Source organism: Centroberyx affinis, unplaced genomic scaffold (genome assembly GCF_046629955.1).
Source record: "Centroberyx affinis isolate AG114_WGS23_722 - 3 ecotype Tasmania unplaced genomic scaffold, CSIRO-AGI_Caff_v1 ptg000046l_1, whole genome shotgun sequence".
NCBI classification, from domain to species: domain Eukaryota; kingdom Metazoa; phylum Chordata; class Actinopteri; order Beryciformes; family Berycidae; genus Centroberyx; species Centroberyx affinis.
In genome coordinates, this window is record NW_027278759.1 from 957,958 (window position 1) to 977,679 (window position 19,722).

At 42.5% G+C, this 19,722-nt stretch overlaps 1 protein-coding gene across 1 annotated transcript in view; it reads right to left on the minus strand.

The window, feature by feature from the left end:
• Positions 1–2,898: 2,898 nt before the first annotated feature.
• The window catches only part of fbxo18 (F-box DNA helicase 1), a 42,607-nt gene continuing 25,783 nt past the window's right edge, over positions 2,899–19,722 (minus strand). The window contains exons 14-21 of the mRNA XM_071517872.1: positions 19,577–19,673; positions 18,855–19,018; positions 17,712–17,787; positions 15,772–15,966; positions 12,916–13,041; positions 11,528–11,634; positions 4,984–5,118; positions 2,899–3,717 (exon numbers count right to left, since the gene is read on the minus strand). Coding sequence (XP_071373973.1) covers positions 3,556–3,717; positions 4,984–5,118; positions 11,528–11,634; positions 12,916–13,041; positions 15,772–15,966; positions 17,712–17,787; positions 18,855–19,018; positions 19,577–19,673 — 1,062 coding nt within the window. The 3' untranslated portion in view covers positions 2,899–3,555. The remainder of the gene's footprint in view (positions 3,718–4,983; positions 5,119–11,527; positions 11,635–12,915; positions 13,042–15,771; positions 15,967–17,711; positions 17,788–18,854; positions 19,019–19,576; positions 19,674–19,722) is intronic.

The following is a 19,722-nucleotide window of genomic DNA, read 5'->3' on the forward strand; positions in this document are numbered from 1 at the left end:
TATCGCAAATCATATCGCAATTGCAATATCAGTCAAAATAATCGCAATTAGATATTTTTTCAAAATCGTTCAGCCCTAGTGGAAACTTAACTTAACTTAACTTAAATGTGTTGGAGAAGAAAAAGAAACCGTGGAGGACGTCGGACCTGAAAGGTTTCATTCCGAAATCCTGACTGAAATATTTTGCTACCTGAAAATTCACCTGTCGATATTTCAAAACCGAGTGGAGTCATAAGAGTCATAAGAGTCATGAGAGTCATGAGTCCACCCGCAGCAGCTGGCGGGCTTCAGTTTCAAGTCAACAATCATTTCTGTACGAGTCGATGCTGTTTTTTCTTCTTCTTCTCTCTCCAGATGGATATCTCTCTCTCTGGAATGAAACTCTCCGACTTCTCTGGCTCCAAACATGAGCGACACATTCTTATCAGAGACGACACACACACCCACACACACACACACACACACACACACACACACACACCCACACACACACGCACGCACGCACGCACACACACACACACGCACGCACACACACACACACGCACGCACACACACACACACACACACGCCCAGACAGTTTCCTGTTGTTCATTTCTCCTCCTCTCCTCTCTTCTCTACAGCTGTTTTTCATTTGCAGACCAGAAATCATTTCATCTTGTACTAGTCACGTCACTCACAACAGATCTGACCAGTCATAACTCTAACTGAGATATCTGAAAATATCATTTTGATGAGTCAGTTACAGATGTCCCCGGTTATCACTCGGTTACTAGTCAGATAGTAATTGCAGGTATCTTGAATTACCATTCTGCCTGGTCGCATTATAACTATGACTAGTCAAACTGTAAAGAAAATAATAAGTTTACCAATAATTGTAAACAGGCGAATAAAAAGTGAGAGACTCGTTTTTTATATATATGTTGGCAGAATGTGCCAAAATACACCAATAAGTCTTGTCTCTCACTTTTTTTCCTGCTGATTTACAAACAACCCGAGCTACTAGAAGAGTTCAACATGGCTTTAAACTATTTTAAAATGGTAAAACAAAGGCTGTAAATAAATATGAAATTTGATGTGGATACTTTCTGCTGGGTAAAAATAATTCTCACTGTGATGCCTTCATCAGTGATGTCAGCATGTGTTCAGCGTGTGTTCAGCGTGTTCAGCGTGTTCAGCGTGTGTTCAGCATGTTCAGCATGTTCAGCATGTGTTTAGCGTGTGTTCAGCGTGTGTTCAGCATGTTCAGCATGTGCAGCGTGTGTTCAGCGTGTTCAGCGTGTTCAGCGTGTGTTCAGCGTGTGTTCAGCATGTGTTCAGCATGTTCAGCGTGTGTTCAGCGTGTTCAGCGTGTTCAGCGTGTTCAGCATGTGTTCAGCATGTGTTCAGCATGTGTTCAGCGTGTTCAGCGTGTTCAGCGTGTGTTCAGCATGTTCAGCATGTTCAGCTGGCTCGCCTGCTGAGCTGGTTCGTTTTTGTTTTTTTTGGTGACCTGAAAGGATTTTGCATTTGAGTTATTGGGTAATTTCTTCTTAACACTCTCCATGCTGATAACTGTGTGTGGTTTCGCACATCTGATTTATCGCTGCCTGTTTCACAGCGTTTCCCAGAATCCCCGGCTGACTGGCAGCACATTATCTGCCTCTAACAAACAGAGGAGTATTTTTAATGCTACAACCAAATCTATTGCAAACTTACACTAACATTACATATATCCTAACATCAAGTATAATCATCTCTTTAAACCAGTGGTTCTCAAACTGGGGGTTGGGACTCCCCAGGGAGTCACAGGGTGTTTTTGGGGGGTCACAAGATGATTTACAGAATAGAAAAAAACATTTTTCTACCATATAAATTCATAGTTATGGCAATTTTTTCAGATTTTTCTGTAATTTTTGCTTTTTTCTTGTCAAATACTGAATTTTTCTCCTCTGATATCAAATGAAACAACCTGGAAAGGGAAAATGAGTTCGGTGAAGTGTTCACTCTGAAGGCTCAGAGAAGCGCTGCTTTAATGTGACGAGAGATTCACTGAGTTCTGAAACACAGGCCCCCTTTACACCTTGCATTAAAATGCGTCTCGTATCCAGATTGCATCTAGATATGATTTAACCTGATTACATTTACACCTGGTATTAATATGTGTCTCCAGTGTCCACACTGAGATCCGATTGCTCTGTCCAGCTCAAACAACCGAACGTCACATCCTCCTCTCGTTTGCGTGGGTCCAAAAAAAAAAAAAAAAAAAGATGATACCCATCCGTGAAGCCGCGCTATTGTATGGACTAGGCAAATTTATGGTTTCTGCGGTGTGGCCGGTGTTCCTCTCAAAAAATGAAACTCTGCGGAGGCCTCTGTAAACGCCGCAATCAGTTCAGAGGCTATGATTGGTTAATGGTTGCTATGTTAGTTGGTTACCAGGGAAGTAAGTCTAATCGAGCCAAGTGACAGCTGACAACCGGCAAAAATGGACAACAGGAGGAGATTCTGCGCTCTCTGTGAACACCGTGCTGCTGCAGCATTTACCATGAAGTGCTGTGGCTCTGTGGAGAGAACGGTCTGCCGGGCACACCGGGAACACCGGGCACACCGGGCACACCGGGCACACCGGGAACACCGGGAACACCGGGAACACCGGGCACACCGGGCACACCGGGCACACCGGGCACACCGGGAACACCGGGAACACCGCAGAAACCATAAATTTGCCTTTTGGAAGCGGGGGAAGAAGCCGTCTTCAACAACTGGAATGCCGAAGACGAAAGTCGGCGCGATTCCGTATTTCCGCCCACGTAGTTGTTGTATGTGGATTGCATTTCCACTTGTGTTCAGTGTGGTCACGATGCGTCCCTGACCACCTCCGGAGGCGGTTCGGCCGATCGGATCACAATCCGTCCTCGATGCGTCTCGGGTGCATTTACACCTGTACTTTCATGTGGTCAAGAACTATCCGACTGCAATCCGATCACCAAAACACATTTTAATGCGAGGTGTAAAGGCGGTCACAGTGACGATGTTTCACTTGTTGATTTCTCAATACACGAACAACAAGATTAGACAAGTCTGCTGGCAGTTTTCTTTTATTTATGTTTGAATCTTTATCTATTCAGTTTTTTGTTTTTTTTTGTGGAGCATGATTCACCCTTTCAGCTCCGTCCAACTCACACAGGGTCACAGTCACACTGGGAGCTGCCCAGTTAAACCAGTCTGTCACTGGGTGCCTTGCCTGAAGGCACCTCTGTTATAAGTTAGAAAATAAAAGTCTCTCTCTCTCTCTCTCTCTTCCATGGAGGAAAATACACATAAAACAATAGAAAATACAGTCACATCGGGCAGCTGGTAATGTTACTGATGAAATTTAGTGAGCGTGCGTCACTCCTGCTCAGATCGTCTGTCCACAACCGACAAGAAAAAGTCTTTAAAAACAAACAAACAGATTGTTGTTCCAGTGTCTCTGTGCTGGTCAGCATGTTCAAGTTCACCTGAGAAACTCCTTTCCGTGACAACATCGACAAAGAGGCTTTTATTCTGAAGTCCCTAGGTAGCGGCGCGGGCGTGTCAGAAGAGCACCAGCAGCATCTGGTAGTTGATTGGCAGCTCCAGCCTCTCCTGCGCTTCGGCCAATGAGAGCACGTCGTCCGTCATGAGGAAGGCCGTCGGCCCGATGCGTTTCCACACACACATCTCACACAGCGGGCCGCCGGGACACACACTGTCCATCTGAGAGGAGAGAGAGAGAGACAGGTCACAGAGGTGAGAGACAGACAGGTCACAGAGGTGAGAGACAGACAGGTCACAGAGGTGAGAGAGAGACAGGTCACAGAGGTGAGAGAGAGACAGGTCACAGAGGTGAGAGAGAGACAGGTCACAGAGGTGAGGGAGAGACAGGTCACAGAGGTGAGAGCAAGTCAGCTCTGCTCGAGTCCCAAGTCAGTCTCAAGTCTTCAGGCACAAGTCTCAAGTCAAGTCCCAAGTCTAAATGTAGATTTCCAAGTCAAGTCCAAGTCATTAATGTCAAGTCTCAAGTCTAAATGTAGATTTCCAAGTCAAGTCCAAGTCATTAATGTCAAGTCTCAAGTCTAAATGTAGAACAGCAAGTCAAGTCAGAACAAATCAAGAGTCCAGTATCAATTTAATATCTTAAAGAAAACTAAATATCTAGGACTTTTCAATGCAATATGGTTTTAATAGGATAAAAACTTGGTAAGAGCATCATGAGTTTGATTTCTAGAATCAGTTTCAACTTCAATAAATTCAATCATTCCATACAAATTCAGAAAACAGAATTTAAATTCAGTCGTCTGCTGGAACAAATCTCATCACTTTCAATCTGAGTCATTTACACAAACACAAGATCTCAAGTCAAGACTTTAGAAACCTTTTCAAGTCATCAGAGTACAAGTCAGAGTCAAGTCCCAAGTCACCAGAACCCAAGTCAAGTCAAGTCTCAAGTCTTCTCTTCATGCATCAAGTCAAGTCTCAAGCGATTAAAACTTTCGTTGTGGGTTTTTATTGTGTGTTTGGTTGATGTAGTGTGTTCCTTTGTTTCAGCACACTTTTTATTTGCAGTGTGCCTTAGAGTTTATGCAGCGCAGATTGTCTGTCTGGGCCACCGTATGAGGTCATCACCCTGACCGCACAAACCAGAGGAACAAAGCTGTGAACGCGGCCGGAGAGAAGATCTCGTTTCCTCGTTTCCCTCTGGACTCCTTTAACCTCCAACACATGATGATAGCAAAGAGACATAAATCCTTTTCCTGCTCTGATGTTGGACAACTTTGTTTCTTGTTCCAGGTGCTCAGTGAAAATAAATGGGGGCTGTGTATGTAAACCGGTTGCTGTAAATGTTTCTTTTGAATCAAGGTGATGCAGTGACAAAATTCCCAGAAGTCTGCTTTAAATAGAAGGAACGGAAACTGATGCTACTGAGGCTGTGAGTAATATTTTGTGTAACTGGTCTTGTGTTGTTTGGAGGTGTGTTCTTACATATTTCATAGGCCGTTTGCACATGGTGAAGGCGGAGCCGGGGGTGACGGAGTTGGGACAGTCCCGGACGCAGCAGCGGGGGGGCAGGCCGTCCTTCAGCAGGGGGCCGGTCAGCTCCGACCTCAGGAAGTACTCCTGCAGGACAGAGGGAGAGGACAGGGACAGGGACAGGGCCGCGGTCAAAATGGACATTTCATTTAAACTCTCATACATATAGAGATGTAGTCTTAATGTTGAGGAACACATTTACATGTTTAGATATCCGGTTGCACTGCTTTGTTTTGATTTGCTGAACAGACATGAACAGACATATGTATGGAAGCCCGTTTCTGCCACCTGTTAAAAAAAATATGGCACTTTTCTCTTTTTTTCCATCATGAATTGAATTTTTTTTCTCAATATTATAACTTAGCATCTCATAATTATGAGATGCTAAGTCATTATTATGAGATGCTAAGTCATTATGAGATGCTAAGTCATTATTATGAGATGCTAAGTCAATATGAGATGCTAAGTCATTATTATGAGATGCTAAGTCAATATGAGATGCTAAGTCATTATTATGAGATGCTAAGTCATTATTATGACATGCTAAGTCATTATTATGAGATACTATCTCATAATTATGAGATGCTAAGTCATTATGAGATGCTAAGTCATTATTATGAGATACTATCTCATAGTATCATAAATATGACAGCATCTCATAATAATGACTTAGCATCTCATAATTATGAGATGCTAAGTCATAATATTGAGAAAAAAAATTTCAGTTCATGATGGAAAAATATTTTTTTTAACAGGTGGCAGAAACGGGCTTCCATACATATTCACGATGCACCATCAACTCAAAATAATATTTTCCTGACAGAATCACACCATAATCCCTTATTTTAAAATTTTCATCATTGTGCTCAGTTGTATTTTATGTGTCTTCTAGATCAGGTTCTCAACCTGGGGGTCGGGACCCCCCAGGGGGTAATGAGATAATTTTGGGAGGTCGTGAGATGATATCATATTTCTACAATACAATTGTATTATTATGTCTATTTTCCTGATTTTTGCTTTTTTTCTTGTTAAATACTGAATAGTTTTCAGCCTCTCGGCCTCCTCTGATAATCAAATGAAACAAAGTGAAAAGTCATTGTCTGGTTGAACTCTGCAGCTTGTGAGGGGGCGGGGAGGGGTTTAGACATGGCTTTGTTTTAAGTAACGAGTCAAAAAGGTTACGCAGCGCGGCTCCACATGACGTCACCTGGAGGACCGAGTCAAGACCTGGAACTCAACACACATCAGAACAAACGACTGCACTGCGCTGCTCTGGGATTAAAACCTCCTGGGATTCAGAAAGTTTGGGATTCTGTGAAATATAAAGCAGCTGCTTTTCGGTCGAGTGTCCCGCCGACTCGACTTGCATCAGCGCTGTGCGTCTCACAGTCAAGAAGCAGAGGACAGAAAAGAGGAGAGGAAACTCAGCTGCTGCACCTTCAGAGAGAAAGAGTCCGAGGAGACGCACTGGACTGAGGCCAGTATGTGATTTAATGCTGTGGTTTTACAAGCCACCAGCTACTTCACACTGGGAAGAAGCTCAACTGCAGCCAAACCACCTTCAAGAGAAAGATAGTTTTGTTCAAGGAAGTTAAAAATAGTTCAAATTACTTTATAAATTTTTTTATCATAGCTACATCTGCAATACAATATCACATGGCTGCCAAAATACCACCGGGTTGGATGAAAAAAACTGTTTTAGTAAATGTGTTTCCAATCCTCCACAGCTGCCTGCCAGAAACTAAGTCCTCCCATCTGGCTTCATCTCAGGAAGTGAAGCAATGTTCACTTTCTGCTGCATAATAGAAAAAGGATGAGAAAGTGCAGTTCCCTTCTTTTCTCTGACAGCCAATAAACAGCTGGTTGTTGCAGCCGATAAAGACCAAAGACCCAGATGATATAAAACTCCTTGATTTTTCCCAGGACTTTCCCTAAACTAGACTGGAGCGCTTCCATGACCTAAAACTGCTCTTGCTTTCTGGTTTGTTGATGCTGATTTTGAGTCTGAAAACTTTGTAAAATTTGTAAAATTCCCTGATATTCCCCCGACTTTCCCAAGATAAATTTACCCAATTCCCTGACTGGAATGACACTCTAGATTCCATGATGTTCCAGCAGAGGTGGGGATTCACGTCACATGACTCGGACTCGAGTCAGATTCGAGTCACAGTTTTAATTGCTTGAGACTTGACTTGACTTGGGTTCTGGTGACTTGGGACTTGACTCTGACTTGTACTCTGATGACTTGAAAAGGTTTCTAAAGTCTTGACTTGAGATCTTGTGTTTGTGTAAATGACTCAGATTGAAAGTGATGAGATTTGTTCCAGCAGACGACTGAATTTAAATTCTGTTTTCTGAATTTGTATGGAATGATTGAATTTATTGAAGTTGAAACTGATTATAGAAATCAAACTCATGATGCTCTTACCAAGTTTTTATCCTATTAAAACCATATTGCATTGAAAAGTCCTAGATATTTAGTTTTCTTTAAGATATTCAATTGATACTGGACTCTTGATTTGTTCTGACTTGACTTGCTGTTCTACATTTAGACTTGAGACTTGACATTAATGACTTGGACTTGACTTGGTAATCTACATTTAGACTTGGGACTTGACTTGAGACTTGTGCCTGAAGACTTGAGACTGACTTGGGACCCGAGCAGAGTTGACTTGCTCTCACCTCTGTATTCCAGTATAACCCCTTTACCAGCAGAAACCCTGGACAGAAAGGTACTAAAGATAAAACTCACTCTCTCAGTGTGAGTTTAGCTGAACCAGGAGGACTCGCACACTGTGGTTAGACAACAAGCTTAACTTCAGGAAGCGAAACTTCTCCGCAGAACTGTGATGTTGTGAGTTGAAAGAGCGTCAGTGTTACCCACAGAATTCTGATGAATTTGTGGTGTGTGGTGGTGGGTGGGTTGGCAACGGGGGGGGGGGGAGGCGGGGGTTGAGTGCCTTTTTATCCTTGTATTCTCTTATATTGTCAGTATATAGGCTAATATCAATAAAGGATCCCATTACCTGGATGGCTGAAAAATTATCTAATGTACTCCATTTTCTAATATCTAAAGTACTTTGTGTCAAAGATAGCATAACTTAAAAATATAAAGTGCTACGCTGTTCTGTTTGTCGCTTGCTTTTGTCTACAAGGTGAAGAATAGAAATGAGAAATCAGCTGTTCTGCCCTCTGCCCTGCTGCATCTCTCTGTGCTGTCACTCTCCTGTATCTTTACATCGTTACATCACAGCCTTTGACTTTATTATCTGCTCTGTTTTACTGCTCAGCTCCTCTGGTCCAGACTGTCCTGCTCCTCCTCAGGACCAGTCCTTTTCCTTCTTTGAAAATATGTTTCAATATTAATCTGGATTGAGGGAGCAAACATTCAGAGTCATCTCTGAAACTCAGCTGTACTAGTCCAGACCCGGGGATGTGCGCGCCACAACTCCGCGCAGACTTGCCAAAAATGAGCATAAACAGCATAAATTTGGGAAAATTGAAAAATCAGCTTCGTCAGTCCCTGCCTATGCCAATGCTCAATGCCCATGTGCAGTTTCAGATTGATTGGCCAACCCATTGAGGAGCAAAATGGATGCAGACAGACAGACAGACAGACGGACAGGGTTTTTCCTCAGTTTATAGTAGGATTCCGAGTAACGTTAACTGTTAGTTCTTCTTTTTGGGAATTCAGTGGGCCGTCTTCTTGGCATGGAAAAAAAGATATCCCTCGCACATGTGCAGTGGGAGGCGAACAGACGCGTCCGGAGGGAGGGAGGGAGAGAGAGAGAGAGAGAGAGAGAGAGAGAGAGAGAGAGAGAGAGAGAGAGAGAGAGAGAGAGAGACAGAGAGAGAGAGACAGAGAGAGACAGAGAGAGAGAGATCGCATGGAGCAATTAGGGTCTGAGCGAATCAATGCGCTACACGCAGTTCTACGATTAAATAGTAAAAAAAAGAGTGGCGGTCGGTGCTGATATTGTGGCGGCCTGCCACAAAGTTTTCTTTTTTTTATATACATTTTTTTAGGCATTTTATGCTTTATTTTTGATAGAGACAGTGTGAGAGAGAGACAGGAAGGTATGGGAGAGAGAGGGGAGGACATGCAGCAAAAAGAGCGGTACGGCCCCTGCCACAAAGCTTTCTGTGGGAAACCCTGGAGGGGCAGAGCAGAGCCAGGGGAGATCGTCTAGTTAAACGATCGCGGATGGCGTCGTTCTCTCGGACGGATAAAAAAATAAAAATAAAAAATGCTAAAACGGGTCGCCAAATATACTTTTGCGGCCGTTAATATACCTGGGCGGCCCGCCCAAGTAAAGTCTCTGTGTGGGGAAACACTGAAGAGGAGAGAGGGCGGTGTGAGGAAGGTGAGGGACTTTCTGAACCACAGCAGCTTCCTGTGAGCCAGCTGCACGACCGCAGCGTCCTCACACCTGAACGAGGGGCAGAGGAAACCCACAACCCAGAGGGCAGAGAGAGAGACACTAACACAACAGACAGAGAGAGAGAAGAGTAAAAAGAGAGTGGAACCGGCAATAAAGTAGATATGAAAACAGTGGAGTTAGTCCTGATGAGTGTTGGAGAAAGTTACTTTTTTTTTTTTTTGAAGATTTATTTTTGGCATTTTATGCTTTATTTGAGAGATATAGTGAGAAAGAGACAGGAAGGTATGGGAGAGAGAGCAAGGGGAGGACATGCAGCAAAGGACCATGGGACGGATTCGAACCCGCGCCCTACTCCGTGAGCCACCAGGGTGCCCCAGAAAGTTACTTTTGAAACTATATTATTTACTTTATTTACCACAAAAATATAAAACGCAACAATTTCACTTTGAAGATTTTACTTTGTTCATATAATTAGGTCATATAAGAAAATTATTCTCGGCTAACCGACACAGATGTAAACAAATTTGTGGACAGGATTTGAAAGAAATATGCTTTTTTTGTGGGAAACAATTATGTGACATTTTATTTTAGCTCTTGAAACTAGGGGCCAAAACTTTACCTGTTGCATTACATTTTTGTTCAGTATAGTTACTCTACTAAGTTAGTCTTTACTGAAAGTAAGTAGCATTTAAAATCTTTAAGATCTACTGTAATGTAAAGAAAACATCACGTTAGTTTCACTGATCTGGTTCCACTGACAGTAAACGAGTCAGATCAGAGGAAACTAACTGATCCTGTCTGTCGGCTCTCAGAATAAACAGCAGACAGTTCTCACAAGTGCTTTCAAATCAGATCTTCAGTATGACAGTGAAAGGGAAGCTTACGGTTAAATATAATGTTCTTCTTCTAAATACTTTTCTGCCATTGGTTCAAAGTAATGTGAATATTTCCAAGTTCTGCATCTTACTGTTGTGTTCATTCTGAAAGCTACTGAAGAGTCTGCTTTTAATGACATCATGTAGCACAAAACTTTCTTTTTTTTTAAATTTGCACTAACTAAACATTTAACCATTTGAAATAAAAATAAAAGTAGTGAAATGCAAGTTTGAGAAAGTAACTAATAACTGATTATATAAATTGTAAAACAAACGCGTTAAGTTACTCGTTACCACAAACAAAACAGTAATCTGATTACTCTAACTAAATGGACAGGATGCAGACCAAGTCAGCTTTGCTCGAGTCCCAAGTCAGTCTTGAGGCTCAAGTCTCAAGTCAAGTCCCAAGTCTAAATGTAAATTACCAAATCAAGTCCAAGTCAAGTCCATGTCATTAATGTCAAGTCTCAAGTCAAGTCAAGAGTCCAGTATCAATTTAATATCTTAAAGAAAACTAAATATCTAGGACTTTTCAATGCAATATGGTTTTAATAGGATAAAAACTTGGTAAGAGCATCATGAGTTTGATTTCTAGAATCAGTTTCAACTTCAATAAATTCAATCATTCCATACAAATTCAGAAAACAGAATTTAAATTCAGTCGTCTGCTGGAACAAATCTCATCACTTTCAATCTAAGTCATTTACACAAACACAAGATCTCAAGTCAAGACTTTAGAAACCTTTTCAAGTCATCAGAGTACAAGTCAGAGTCAAGTCCCAAGTCACCAGAACCCAAGTCAAGTCAAGCCTCAAGTCTTCTCTTCATGCATCAAGTCAAATCTCAAGCTATTCAAACTGTGACTCGAGTCCAAGTCATTTGACTCGAGTTGATTCCTGTGTGGAAACTGGGTCACACAGAGAACAGAGCAGCAGGTTGGAGAAAAACAGAAAATGGAACTTAAAGATTTGAATGAAACGGCAACAAAGGACAGAACTAAAAAGAAACAAAAGTATTAAAGATAGACTGTCTGACCATCATGCAAATAAAGATAAAATATAAATAGATATAATAAATAAAGCTGTTGTACTGGCTGAGAATAATTCATGCCTTGATTTACAGATGTTTGTATTCTTGATGCAAATGTGCATCGCTGGCTGTTCACATTATCAGCAGCATGCAGCGGTCAGAGACGCAGGTCAGGATGAGGAGTGAGGTGCATTGTGGGATATGTCCTACCCCGGCCAGAGTGAGGATGTGGCTGATGTTCTTGGTGAAGATCAGGGAGGTTTTGGCGCGGGTCACCGCCACGTACAGCAGGTTCCACTCATCCTCTGGAATATTACCTGCAGAGACAGAGAGGCTGCAGTCAGGCTGTCAGTTCTGATCGGTTCCTCTGAGCTCTGCAGTGTCTCCTCCTTCAGTTCAGTTTGGTTTGTCCAGGTGAGAACGATGACCTTTGACCTCTGGTGGCACCAAATAACGGCACCGAGAGCCTCAGTCCAGACGGATGCAGGTTCCTCATGCTTGGAAGGCCCAGCAGAACAAAATGAAGTCTGGACCGATGCTCATATTCAGCTGTTTCTTCATGTGGTCTGAACTGGTGCGAACACCACAGAAGAAGAGACAGACAAGTCCGTCATGCTAGATAAAGTTACAGGAAGTCCAGTCTCTAACCAAAACTCTGTCCAATGAACAAGCTGCTTGTGAGTCATGTGACTTTTGTTTACAAGTCCTGGTTGGCTTCTAATTAGGGCTGCAATTAACAATTATTTTCATTGTCGATTAATCTGTCGATTATTTTCTTGATTAATCGATTAGTTGTTTGGTCTATAAAATGTCAGAAAATGGTGAAAAATGTGGATCAGTGTTTCCCAAAGCCCAAGATGACGTCCTCAAATGTCTTGTTTTGTCCACAACCCAAAGATATTCAGTTTACTGTCATAGAGGAGGAAAGAAACCAGAAAATATTCACATTTAAGAAGCTGGAATCAGAGAATTTTGACTTATTTTTCTTAAAAAATTACTCAAACCGATTAATCGATTATCAAAATAGTTGGCGATTAATTTAATAGTTGACAGCTAATCGATTAATCATTGCAGCTCTACTTCTAATTGGTCAATCTGAACCTAAACGAACAAAATACAAAAATGCAACAGTCAACTTTTCCCCTCTGGTTCAGACCAAAGAAATCAAACTGGAGCTGTGTGTTTTGTCTCAGCTGTGGAGCGAAGGCTGATGAACTTGAGTCCAGGCGGGTCCGACTCCTGTTGGGAACCGCTGAGGATTGCTAAATAATGTCTGAATGTTGTGTAACACTTGGCTGTCGTAGATTACTGCTGCTGCAATCATCTGGAAAGCCTGCTGCGTTGGCTACATTTCAAGAGGACACTTCTGCCAACATACACACACACACACACACACACACACACACACACACACACACACACACTGACTTTTGGACTCCTTACTATCACTTGTTGTTGTTACTCCGCTGCTGCACTGTGGCTCTGGATAAGAGAGTTGGCTGAATGACAGGGAACATGGCAGGTGTGTGTGTGTGTGTGTGTGTGTGTGTGTGTGTGTGCGTGTGTGTGTGTGTGTGTGTGCAGGAACTCTGTCTGACCCCAGCAGAAGCCGGACAGGCGGTGCAGGTTGTGTCTGGCGCAGGGAATCTTGACGAAGTCGTCGGTCACCATCACCGTGTCGAACTCCAGACCTTTGGCCTTGTGCACCGTTCCCAGGATGAAGTCTGGAACGTCAGCAACACAACACACTTCAAAATTCACTACACACTGAGGAGGAAGAGGAGGAAGACGACGAAGAAGAAGAAGAAGGTACAGTATGTGTGAATCATGTCGGTATTTAAAGTTCAGGGTTCCTGGAAGGGAAATGTGGTTTGCAGATAGTATTTAAAATAAAAACGCGGAACAGATCTTCACGTCACTTTCCAGAAAGACAAACTTGCGGCTGATAAAACCTCTGATGGTGTCAAGATCCTCATACAGCGGAAGACTGTTACTCATCAGAGCAAAATATACAAGAGGATTCATCAGTTCATGTGGAAATAACACTTTCTAACCACAGTGGGGATGAGTGCAGTTTATCTGCAGGTTTCAGAAAGTCTAATTACCTCCGACAAGGAGGTTATGTTTTCGGTGCCGTTTGTTTGTCTGTCAGCAGGATTACGGAAAAACTACTGGCCCGATTTTCATGAAACTTTGTGGAAGGGTGTAGCATGGGCCAAGGAAGAACCCGTTCAATTTTGGAGCGGATCCGGATCCGACTCACAAACAAGCAATAATAGCACAAACCTTGGTAGAGGTCTTTGCTCTCCGAGTGCCCTTCTAGTTCAAGATATTATTAAAGGTACTTTTTAATTTGAGGCCAACTCAAAAACCAGAATAAAGAAACAAAGCTGGCAAAAGAAGCCTGTTTCTGACTGAACACAGCTAATGAAAGACCTGAAAGTATAAAAGAAAAAAGGACAGCATTAAGAGAATTAATTGTTAAAGATGCAGATTCAGGGTTAGGGTTAGGGTTCAGGTTCGGGTTTTTTTTTCTTGTTTAGTGAAATTTAAGGACTCAATATTGGCATCATAGAATTTGTCATTTTCAAGGCCATCGATTCTTTTTAAAAAAAAAACCTGATAAGATCTTATTTTATTTACCTGAAAAACAAACTTTCAAGGATTTTAAAGGCCGGTGGGAACAGACTGTCCACCATTCTTAGCCTCAGTATCTGTCCTTCTGTTGTTTACTAGGTGATCTCTCTCCTCCATCCATCTATCCGTAAACCTTTCATTTTAACATCCCTAACAATAGCTAAAAAGGTCATTCTTCTCAACTGGGAAAAATAGATCAAAACTTTCCATAAATAACTGGTTCAACCTTCTAGCTGAGCGCTCCACATTAGAAAAGCTGTCCAGAACTCTTAAAAATAACTACAGTTCATCCGAAAAGTCTTGGTCACCTTCACTGGAATTCATTAACAGCTGATTTCTCCCACCTCTCCGACCAAGTCACAAAACATCACTCATCCCTTTGGTATGACTCTGTCTTAGTCACAGCCTTCTGCAGTACAAAGTGCAAATGTGCAAGCTTTAAGGACCGGCAGATACCCTGGAACGAGGGGAGGGAGGAACGAAAGAAGGAACGAGGGAAGGAAGAGCGGAAGGAAGGAGTGAAGGAAGGGAGGAAGGAATACATTTATTTTACCACTTTTTCAGGACAGGACCCGAGGGGTATTCCAGAAAACAGGATTGGTAAATTATCCAGATCTGTTCAAAGAATTCAGAATTCACGAAAATCCAGGATTTTCTGTTCCAAAAACTGAGATCAGAGTAAGTCTAGATCGGCTATTCCCAAAGTGGGGTACACACACAGGGGTACTCGCAGTTACGTTGGGGGTACGCCAAAAAAAAATCTGTAGTACCCTCTCTGTGTCAAAAATAAACCCACACTTTAAAAAAACACTTCAGTCACAGTGGGGTTTTTCTCTCTCTCTCTCTCTCTCTCTCTCTCTCTCTCTCTCTCTCTCTCTCTCATACTGGTTTAAATAAACAATTTGATAGTATTTCCCATCTTTACTGAGCAAGAGTTTTGTGCGAAAGGAATTAAAGGCCTGTCCCATATAGAGCCTGTCCCAAATATAGGCCGGTTGAGTTCAGTGTTTGAAGCAAATAAAAGTGTGGGTTAGTTAATTTAGGCTAGGTTAGGCTATTAATTGAAGTTTTACGGCACTTCCTTTTTGTAGCAGGCTTACAAACATGGCAAAATGTAACATGATATGAGAGTTGGCCTCCATCTGTGGAGATAGAGGGGGTACACAGCAGGAGGCTGAATGTTTGAGGGGGTACAGGACTTTAAAAAGTTTGGGAACCACTGGTCTAGATCAATTACTATGGCAACTTACGCTCTCAAACTAACCTGCTCTGTGGCAGGTTGACTTGAGGCTGACTTGAGTTAAACCCGAATGAGCCTGCAGCCTTTAAGCGTCCTGTTGACATGGAGCTACAGAGTGGAGGTCAGATAAGTCCAGGCCTACATTTAGGCTACTATTAAGAAAATGAAGTAGTGCATTTCATGTCACCTGGATTACACCGAAATTAAATATAAAAAACAAATTAAGAGTGTACAATTCAGGCAATATGTAGTATCCTTCCTATTAATTAAACATTAGTTTACAGAGGTCTGTTAAATGTTGAATGACTAAAACAAGCATTAAACTTTATAGTTAACTCACGCATTAACTCACGCATTTTTGACATGCCAAGTCTGGCAAGTGTTGCTGCTGTGTATTTATTTATTTATTTTGTTAAATATGCTGAAATTCACTATAAGCTGTCATTAATATTTCTTGTTCAGCTGCAGTGAAATATGACGCTCTGAATCCATGATTAATCCTATTTTCAGTGTATCTGTGTGTGTATCTGTGTGTGTGTGTGTGTGTGTGTGTGTGTGTGTGTGTGTGTGTGTGTACCTGCGTTGTGGTAGTCGTTCTCGTAGCAGCCGGTCAGCCGGCTCACCAGCTCGGGGATGCGGCTGTTGTACTTCTCCACCACAGACAGCTTGGCCTCCAGCTCGCGGTCCTCGCTCTGCGTGGCGTACTCCTTCAGGCCGGCGTAGCCGCGCAGGCTGGACTTGAGGAAAGACCGGATGAACGAGTCCTGGATGCCTGCAGGAGAGCGAGGAGGGGGCGGAGTCTAAAAACTAAAACTGAAACTACACAGCATGAGAAACATCTGCGTATCCAAGTGAAAAATGACCTACACTACCGGTCAAAAGTTTGGACAAACACAAATCAAAACTCTCTTATATTTTAGATTCTTTGCCTTGATGGAAAGGCAAAGGCTTTGGAAAGAAATTCATACATAGGAGCAACTTCACTATTTATATTTGTCTAAGACAGTGATTCCCAAAGTGTGAGCTGTGGCCCCCTGGTGGTCTGTGAAGGTACTGCAGGTGGACCACGAGAGGTCATCCTACTATAAAGGAAGGAGAGGAAACCATTTTGCTCCTCAGTGGGTCGGCCAATCAATCTGAAACTGCACATGGGCATTGAGCTTTGGCACAGGCAGGGACTGACGAAGCTGATTTTTCCATTTTCCCAAATTTATGCTGTTTATGGGCATTTTTGGCAAGTCTGTGTGGAGTTGTGGCGCGCACATCCCCGGATATGGATTAGTTTACAATAAATAAATAAAAGGTTTTTAATTTTCAATTTTGTAATTAAGTCTGAAATTACCATAAAATATTTCTGATTAAATATTCGCATTAAAAAAAGTAATCAGAACGAATAAAACAAAGCCATGGGATTTAAATTACGTGTTATTTTTTATTTATCTGACCTATTTTTGATCCGGCAGGAACGTATCTTATATGTCGTCATTGGCGGGGAATTGTAATTGAGGGAAAACCTCATGATTGGCGGGGGAAGAGTACAAATGGAGCGGAGGCTGTCAGGTTGCAAAAGGAAAGCAAATCATCAGAAGATCAAAATGAATCCGTGAAAACTAAAAGAAGGACTCGTAAGTACTCAAGTGAGTACCTATCACTGGATGGATTGTAATAACAATAATAATAATAATAATTCACTATTTGCACTTAATTTCTTACATTTGTTGCTTTACAAATTGTTACATGTATGTGGATGGATTATTAATTTGCACTGCATTGCCGTATGCCCACGTTCACATGTTCTGTTTATGAAATAAAAAATATATAGGGAAATACTTCATCTTAGTGGATTGATCAGAGTCGTGATTAAAGGGTTGGGTGGGCCGCGGAAGATTTTCAGATTTCAAATTGGGCCGCAGCATTCTGAAGTTTGGGAACGGCTGCTCTAAGAAACTCATTTCAAGCCTTTAGATCAGAATGGATTTAAGAGAATGAAGAACACAGAACATTCAGTCAGGTGGGTCCAGACTGTGGACTGGTAGTGTAGTTTGGCTTATTTTTGTAATGTGAGGAACATTAACGTACCATGTAGGAGACTTGAATCAGTGTTTTAGAGAGTGTAGGCATTCTGCAGCCAATCAGAAGCTTCTCAGCGGCTCCATGGATAACCTCATCTCCAGCATTTAATTCAGTGACATTGGTTCATGTTATCTTCTGTTTTGCTTACTGACATGGTGATAAATGTCTATAATAAGCAAAATCTTGGCATTTATATAGATTTATATGGCTCAACAGGCCGCTGAGTAGTGTGACAGAAACAGAAGGCATGTGTATCTCCAGAGTTGTGGATCTGATCGACGCTTCAGACATAAACAGAGCAGAAAGGCACCTGCTGGAGCTGAGCAGCTAGCCTCTAAAAAGACAAGGAGATGTAGGAAGATCTAGGAAAAATGTGTGTGTGTGTGTGTGTGTGTGTGTGTGTGTGTGTGTGTGTGTGTGTGTGTGTGTGTGTTTGCGTCTCACGTCTCGTGGGTTTGGTTGGCGCCTGCATCAGCAGCCAGATGTCCATGATCTTATTCAGGCCGGCGTTCACCACTCCCTGGAGGGAAAAACAGAAAGACACATCTGTTAGGTGGGACCGAAACTGTTGATACACGAGATTTTGTATGTTTAGTTTTGAACATTTTCATGCCAAAGAAATCCAAGTATTCAGTGTTTCCCCCCCCCAGAGTTTTCTTCTTGTCAGGATGAAAAGCCTCTGAAACATTCAGACTATCATGGGACACTAAAACTCTCCACTGAAACCCATAATAATGAAATAGGGGTTTTACAGTTTCATCAGAATTGGACATATCGCATTTGAGTTTCAAATTCCTTCCTTCCTTCTTTCCTTTCCTTTCTTCCTTCCCTCCTCCATCACCCCTCCCTCCCCCCTTCCTTCCTTCCTCCCTTTCTTCCCTTCTCCCTCCCTCCTTCACCCATTCTGTCCTTCCTTCCTTCCTTTCTTCCTTCTGTCTTCCGTTCCTTCCCTTCTCCCTCCCTCCCTCCCCCCTTCTGTCCTTCCTTCCCTCCCCCCTTCCTTCCTTCCTCCCTTTCTTCCCTTCTCCCTCTCTCCTTCACCCGTTCTGTCCTTCCTTCCTTCCTTCCTTCCTTCTGTCTTCCGTTCCTTCCCTTCTCCCTCCCTCCCCCCCTTCTGTCCTTCCTTCCTTCCTTCCTTCTGTCTTCCCTTACTTGAGTTTAAAATTTTGACTTTTAATTATCCCGCCCCTTTAGGCCAATCAGTATAATTTTTCAAACGCTGGAACACAGCACAAATCAATCAATCAATCAATATTTATTTATACAGTACTTTTTGTACAATCTAATGCAGTGCAATGCCCTTCACATTAGAGAGATATAGGAATAAAAATCAAGTGCATTGAATAAAAGATGCATAAAAAGAAAGATAAAATGGAAATTAACAATAAAAACAATGAAGAAAATAAAAATATAAAAAGGATTAATAAAAACAAAAAAGGGAATATAAACCAGAAAATGAATAGATGGAATAAGAAGGAAAAGTAAAGACTAAAAACAAAAAAGCAGCTTTCGTGTGTGTGTGTGTGTGTGTGTGTGTGTGTGTGTGTGTGTGTGTGTGTGTGTGTGTGTGTGTGTGTGTGTACTCACTCCCACAAAGTGGATGCGGCAGTGTGGGTTTGCGTCGGTGAGCCGCACGGCTTCGCTGAACACGCTGACGTTGCACCGCGACAAGATGGCCGTCTGCCCCCGAGCGCCGCTCACACCCGACCTCGCCATCGCCACCGTGTCCACGCTCTCCCCACACACACTGCCTGAGGGGACACACACACACACACACACACACACACACACACACACACACACACAGAAACAACACAGTAAAAACCTTTCACCATTATCAACAACATTCGTTTGTCCTGTGTTACATCTATCACACTATTGACGTATTTCTGAATGAAACAGAAAGTTCGGGCAGGAAGCCTCAGTGGGAGGGGCTTATTTGAATATTAATGAGATACAGAGGAAGTGGTTGTGGAGGAATATTCTCCGCCTCAGTCGCCCATCGAGGAAAAAAGTTTTAGGTGAAGCAGCCAGAAACAAAAACACTCTTTCGTCCATGTTGCAGCTGAACCAAGCTGCATGCTGGGAAAATAAACAGCGGGGGGGATAATTTGACGATTCTCAAAATGTGATTGGATGAAATTTATACATTTATGCATATCCGCCCCCTGAGTCTCTGGAGGAGTCATCAACAGAAACGTGCTGCTCACCGGAAAAAGAGACGCTCGGTTCATTCTGATATAAAAGTTCTAGAAATCAACATTGTTATTTTTTCACGTCATGTGGTCTTTAACGGAAACGGTTTTTACCTTTCTGGTTTCCTCCCACCAGAATCTTCTGGACGCCTTTACACACTTTGAGGATGGTGGCGCCGACGAAGGCGATCTCCGCTCCGAACCGGAAGCTCTGCACAGAGACGGGTTCATTTTCCTGGTGAACGCTTAAAAAACCACCG